This window comes from Haplochromis burtoni, unplaced genomic scaffold (assembly GCF_018398535.1).
Source record: "Haplochromis burtoni strain Fernald_Lab_line unplaced genomic scaffold, NCSU_Asbu1 Contig_76, whole genome shotgun sequence".
Classification (NCBI taxonomy): domain Eukaryota; kingdom Metazoa; phylum Chordata; class Actinopteri; order Cichliformes; family Cichlidae; genus Haplochromis; species Haplochromis burtoni.
This window is the reverse complement of record NW_024582437.1, coordinates 695,369-702,134: the sequence shown is the minus strand read 5'-3', so window position 1 is coordinate 702,134 and position 6,766 is coordinate 695,369. Positions and strand designations below refer to the sequence as shown.

At 41.0% G+C, this 6,766-nt stretch overlaps 1 protein-coding gene across 2 annotated transcripts in view; it reads left to right on the top strand.

The window, feature by feature from the left end:
• The window catches only part of ube3d (ubiquitin protein ligase E3D), a 21,994-nt gene extending 17,503 nt beyond the window's left edge, over nt 1-4,491 (top strand). For both annotated transcript variants that reach the window (XM_042221855.1, XM_014334206.2), the window contains one exon: nt 2,479-4,491. In XM_042221855.1, the coding sequence (XP_042077789.1) occupies nt 2,479-2,499 (21 nt within the window). In that variant the 3' untranslated portion in view covers nt 2,500-4,491. The remainder of the gene's footprint in view (nt 1-2,478) is intronic.
• The last annotated feature ends 2,275 nt before the right edge of the window (nt 4,492-6,766 follow it).

Genomic DNA, 6,766 nt, shown 5'->3' with positions numbered 1-6,766 from the left:
TCTCTCTCTCTCTCTCTCTCTCTCTCTCTCTCTCTCTCTCTCTAGCATACTGAATGAGTAGCAACCACAACAGCCTCTTATCACTACCACAGCACTTCGGCATTGTTTGCAGCTAACTGTGTTGAATCAGTTGTGTTTCTAGATCTGAGTTTCTTTGTTTAATTTCAGTCAGTGTGACCAGATCAAAGTCTGCACCGTAGCTGTGCCCATTATTATGCTACATGTGGAATGTGTGGACTGCTGGGTTCCCCGCCTTGCGTCCCTGGGCCTGCCAGCGTAATGGGGTGTAAAGTAGATCGAGCTCGGAGTGTCACTCTTGAGCCTGCAAACAGACAACGCCTCCCTCCTCCCCCTCTGCTTCATTAATCTCCCTCTCACACACACTGAGATGGCATGTAGCTCAGACAGAAAAGTGATCCAGTGTTGAACAATGGAGAAGCGGGAAGATCCATCGATCGTGCAGTGTTTCTGCAGTCCACATGCCATCACATCAGGAACACAGCTGCACTTTGAAAGAAATGACTTCATCCGAGTTGCACGCGTAGTGATTCATTGAACAGGGAATTAATTAACACACGGGGGGTGTGATCCTGTTCTCAGTTAAATGTTTACATCATTGGACTCTGTTCTAAACATGAAGATATGAATAAAGTTGATTATATGTTGGTTACCTCCAAACTTTATTGGAGACCTAATAGATGAGACTCTAAAGAAGTGCTTTGTCTTATACTTCCTCACATGCCCCCCCCCCAGTTTTTCTTTTTCTTTTTTTTAATGAAATCCCTTAGTTCTCTAGTAACTCATGAATGGCATTTTCTATGACAGGTTAAGAGTATCCTGTATTCGGGCTAGTAATAACTTGATAGCAGCTATAATCTGAAGCGATAAAGAAAAACACATCATTATTATTTATTTATCAGTTTTAACTGCTGGGAACTCGATGTGTTTCTTTCATCACCTTCTACTTTTCCAGACCTCTTTCAGTTCTTCACAGGCAAAGACATGTCCTCAGTGCTGCTGGCCAAGTTTGGAGTGTTATGATAGTAGAGCTCTGGCACCAAGAATCAAAGAGCGTGTTTACTCGAGTGACTTCCTTAAACCAGGCTCCTGTCATTGTCTCACTACCTTTAATACCCACACTTTAACTGTAAAAGCCGCTGAACTAAAGAGCTGTCGTGTAGAGATGAAAACTAAAACTAGAAAAGGTGGTCTCTCACCACAGCTAGGTGTATTACTCTGAAGGATTTGCTGTGCGATGATGTATAAAATCTGAATTCTGATAGATCAAAAACACCCTTAAGTATATTAATGAGGCAGATCTGCTGTCAGCATCCCAAAAGACTTTCATTGATCTGAGAAGCTTTTTGTTTTTCAAATTCCAATAATTCTAATAATAAAAATTTAAATTCTAACAATATAGACAAGTGACTTTAAAAGGGGGGGAGAAAAAGTCAAATCTATTTACCTCGACTTGGTTACCAGGTTTTCAACCCACTTCATAGTTGATGCCAAGATGAATAACAACAAGCTGTGGGCCAGAAAATTGGTAATGCTGGCAGCTTACCTTTGTTATCTATATGTGAGCAATCATTGAGTCCCTCAGACTGAATTTGACGCATGTGGTAGGTTTGTTTTCTTCATGTGGGTTGCATATTTCAGGGTTCCTATTATGTGTGGAGTCTTTCTGAAAGATGCGTTATTTTCTCAAATAGTAAATGAGGAATCTCACAGATTAATAAAAGTTAATGTACGTGTTTTGTCCAAGCAGGGGAAACATTTAAGCATTTAATTTAATGTTGCAGAAGGGAAGAAACCTGCAGCTTTTTCTTTAAACGTTCTGAAAACCAGTGTTGTTTTAATCAGCTTCTCACACTGAGGGATGGCGCCCTTCCAATCACAAGTCTGTCTCTGCTTCGTCTCCTTTTTCTTGGACTTAGCAGCAGCAGCTCACCTCTCGTTGCCATTTCTTATCATTTGTATGAATTACCACTGATGCGCTTGAGCAGTGAGCAGACATTGACACAGGGACGGAGAAGACAGGGCCTTGAGTGAGGCAAATGCCCTCATCTATCATCCCAATATAGAGCCCTCAGTGGAGCACAACCATTGTCTGCAGCAGGCACACACCCAGGAATAGCAGATGGAGGGAGAGAGGGAGGATGGGGCGAGCTGATTTGTTTTCTGGGCTTTGTTTATCTGAATGTGTGTTTTTGAAGTTGATTAAATCTCTACCACCTGTATTTTTTGTTTTTTTGCTGTTTGAAGACAGTAATTGCAGATAATGTGCTCCTGAGCTGATCAGTGGACTGTAGAGATTGAGTACATCTGTGGTTTGGCCAACAACAGAAAAAGAAAAATGTACAATTGCCCATTGCAAACTGGAATTTGACCAAATGCTGAAGTTCCATTTATTTTTCCATGTTGTGAGTTTCTGCATAGATTTTCACTCTTTACTAAACTTGTGCTTGTCATTTCTAGGTGGCGTACTTAAGGCTGTGAGATCGCAGGTCAGAAGGCTAGGTGGTCAGGACTCCCACTCATCACTCTTGGTTACATATTTCAAGAACTACTGGGAACAGTCAGGATTACATGTGCCGTTTCTTTAAGTTAACATCCCCCAGTGCACTGAGAGAATGGGAATGGAATTTACTGCAGGAGGGGGAGAAGTGCACCAAGCAGGCTGTAGCTTGTTAAGCACATCAAGTTGTGGATTGCGGTTGCTTCTGTCAGAATATTTTAGTGTGTCATCACCTGCACTTAGATTCATGTTGAAACAGGATGATGGCACACTACATTTGTAGTTCCAATGATCTTGAAATGTATCACAATGGTACAAAAGCCTGTGTATATGTGTTGGGTTTGGTTGTTTTTTTTTGACAATTCTTAGCAAAGAACCTGAATAAACAGTTGCTTAAAAGAATCACCTCTCTTTTTTTGTCTTATCTCCCTGAGATGACTGCTGGTTGATATGTGGGACATTGTTCTTCAGTTGGCTCTTGATGAAGGCTTATTATGGGAACACTTCAGCCCCAGGGCACAGCAGCACATCTTCCACTTGAGAGTAATTACAGCTCATGGAGCTAGGTGATTTTTTTTTTGTCTTGTTGTGGGTTTGTTTGGGAGTGTGTACCAGTTATTGATAGTATTTATATGATGTGCGTGATATGAGGAATTATTGTCAAAAAGGATGTTTATACTTTGAAAGTGGTCCTTTTCGTTTGAAATAATTGCTCTACTTCCAGATGGATGGAAATTCATGCAGACGGTCAGGATTTCCAACAGAGAAATCTTTGGTGGTCCCACAGATGGTGTGATGTTTATAGCTTTGACAAAAAATGTTTTACTATCACAAGGATTACCATGTAGCCTAGACATGTGTTAGTTATGTCCATCATTTTGGTTTATGATCAAACGCCTCCAAAACTAATAACACTCCCATAAACCTCATTCCTCTTAACATGCTAGCATTTTAAAATTAAGATGCTGAACATAATTAAAAGGTTGTCGGCGTGTCAAGTAAGGATAAGTAACAATCAGGGATTCCATGAATGACATTTAACTTGGGATTTACTAACACCTGCCTAATATTGTATTGGTCACCCTTTTGTTGCCCAGCCCTGACCCACTGAGGCATGGACTCAACTAAACCCCTAAAGGTTCACACACACACTGCCTGCACCAACTTGCTTTCTTCCCACAGTGCATCCTGGTGTCACATGTTCCCTGGGTATGGTGGAGCCCATGCACCAAGCCATCTATGTGATGTACATAAAATGTGATTTCTCTGTTGTCCAGTTCTGATGCTCACATGCTCATTGTTGGTGCTCTTGGAGGTGTACAGGAGTGAACATGGACACCATGACTGGTCTGCAGCTATGAAGCCCCCCATAGACAAAAAACTGTGATGCACTGTGTATTCTGACACTTTTCTATCAGAGCCAGGATGAACTTTTTCTGAAATCTGAGCTACAGTAGCTTGTCTGTTGGATGAGACTACAAAGGCTAGCCTTCTCTCTATGTGTGTATCAATGTTTCTTGGCTGTTGGATGAGCCTGTTGCTGGTTCACCACTGTTCCTTCTTTTAACCACTTTTGATAGATACTGACCACTGCAGACCAGAAACAGACACTGGCCCAGTCGTCTAGCCATCACAATCTGGCCCTTGTCAAACTTGCCCATTTTTATTATATTCACTTGCGCCCTAAAATATCTCACTGACTAACAGGTGCCATGATGATGAAGAGATAATCAGTGTTATTCACTTCACTTGCCAAAGCGAGGAGTAGTTCCCATAGCCCAGCTTTTACACGCTGAAGGCAAACAGCATAGAAGGGTCTGACAGTGAGAAGGAGTCCTCACTGGCTGCATTCATTTTTATTTAGCAAAGACACAAGCTTGCAAGAAATGAGGAGAGACAAGGGCAAAGTATGGTGGCCCTGAGAGGCCAAACGGACTGCAACTTAAGAAAACACCAGCAATAAGAAAAACACTGCAAAAGCACACAAAACACAACGGAAATAGGAAAAATGACAACAGAAATAGGAAAAAACAGATTTCCAAAAGCACAACGGAAGTGTTTCTGGGGAGACAATAACCCGACGGACCAGTTGCAGGAACCAAAATATACTAAGAATTGCGCTGGGAGACACTTTAAAGAAGTGGAGGATCGATTGGTTTTGTGAGGAAAGAAAAGATGAGAGGTAAGTGTGTTAGCCTAACTGTTAGCCTAAAAATCCGTCATCAGTATTATATGAATCATGATAAAACACACCTACCATGTTTTGGGTTCCTGCGACTGGCAACTAGCTATACAGTTGTATACAGTTGTTATGAAAGGGGAAACTGTCCATAGACGCTGGAACCATATTTTTTATTAGGTTGTAAAACATGTTTATTAATCCTGTAAAGTTCAGAATTTTAACATGGCAGTCTATGGGGACTTACTCTCTTTTTGATGCAGCGTCAAGTGGCCAGTGAAGGAACTGCAGTTTTTGGCACTTTCATCTTACTTTTTTTATTTAGATTTTATATTTTGTTTTGTTTTGTTTTGATGTCCTCCGTCATTTACATCAACGTCAGGTTGGGCCTCCTCTTGATACCTCCAATGAACAGCTACGAAATACAAGTCCAATATGTGGAATCGACTTAAGCTCTTTTGTCTGCTTAATTTGTTACTGAATAACAAGGGAACCTGCCTCACCTGTCCATGAAACTGTTTAGCAGTTAACTGTCCAATTAAATTTGAGCTTCTAAAAATGGTTAACTGTAAATAAAATATATCTATAACTCCTGAACATTTAATGCAAAACTTTTGTTAGACCCCATGAATTAAAACTGAAACGCTGCACTCCAACCAAGTCTTGATTGTCTGATTTAAAATTCACTGTGGTGTTGTGAATAAGAAACCTAGAAAAACTGTCCTTGTCCAAAAACATATAGACCTAGCTGTATATTCTCCCTTATGTAATGTCAGAAAGCCATATCTTTCACTTAGCTGTCACTTCAACTGCTCACCTCAAAGTTGACGCTAGTTTAACTCATGTATCCACTCTGTGTCACCAACAGTTATTCTACCTGTCATCACTACCAGTCACTGTTCATCCCTCGACTCTTTTTTTTTTTTTTGCCTGTGAAAAAAAGGTGATTTATTAATTTGACACTTTTAATTCATATTTTCAAATGTTATATGGAGAGCATGTCATCAGTGTCGCATTTGAATGCTTGAACTTGCCCCATAAATCAGGAGAGAAATACTTTTCCTTCCTGCTTATGAGCAAAACTGCCTCCAGAGGCCAGCCAGATGAGTAAAGCAAAATGATCTATTACAGATTACCACTGAAGCATGTGATGCACACACCTCTACTTCACGGCTCATGAACACGGCACCCAGTGTGCATAGGTTATCTCCGACCAACAGTGCAGCATAATATCTGCCTGCACATCTATTTTTACAGGCTCCTAGTGAGGACAAGGGGACTTTTTCTCCTTCCTTCTCCTCACTGCATGCCTGGATCTGCTTAATGCTGATGCGGCAAGTGACAATTACTTTTAAAAATACAAAGAAGCATTGTGCCCACCGAGGCAGCAAAGCAGAGAGTGAATTGGCTAATTAAATACATCCAACACTGAACCGTCAAGGGGTTCTCATTTCCTTTCTGCCCTTTCTCCACAAGTGCAAATGAAGTAGGCTCTAAATAACCCATTTGTTTCAAGCCCGCTGAGCAGACGGAGCTACTCCACATTACTGGCTACTGCCGCTGTTTTGAACATGCCAACAGACACAGTCACCCAGAAGCCTTGAGGAATTCTCCGTCTTCCCCCCTCTTGATGATAGACAATAGAACTGTCAAATTAAAAGTTTTTTTTGGCCAGTACACCACCGTCTGTTGACACTGTGTGGCTCATTAGCCTTTTCAGGCAGTTATCCCATGAATAATATCAGCCTGAACAAAGGTCTACTACATATTCTGACTAATTAATTACATGTCCATGTTGGAGGGCCTTTTTTTTTTTAATGGTTGCTCTTCTTTTACGTGTGCAGTAGATTTAAGGAAGAAAAGAAGACGAGACTCAGCTGCAGCTGGCAAGGATTGTAATAAACTGACATTGTTGTGCATTGTTCCAGGTGCAAAATTTTCCTGTGGGATAGTTCTGGCTCTTTGCAGAGATATCACTGTCATTATTACAGCCCAACTGATATTACCATGCCCATAATATTCTTCTTCTTTTTTTTTTTGCCTGTCCCATTGGGCACAGTAGCAATCAG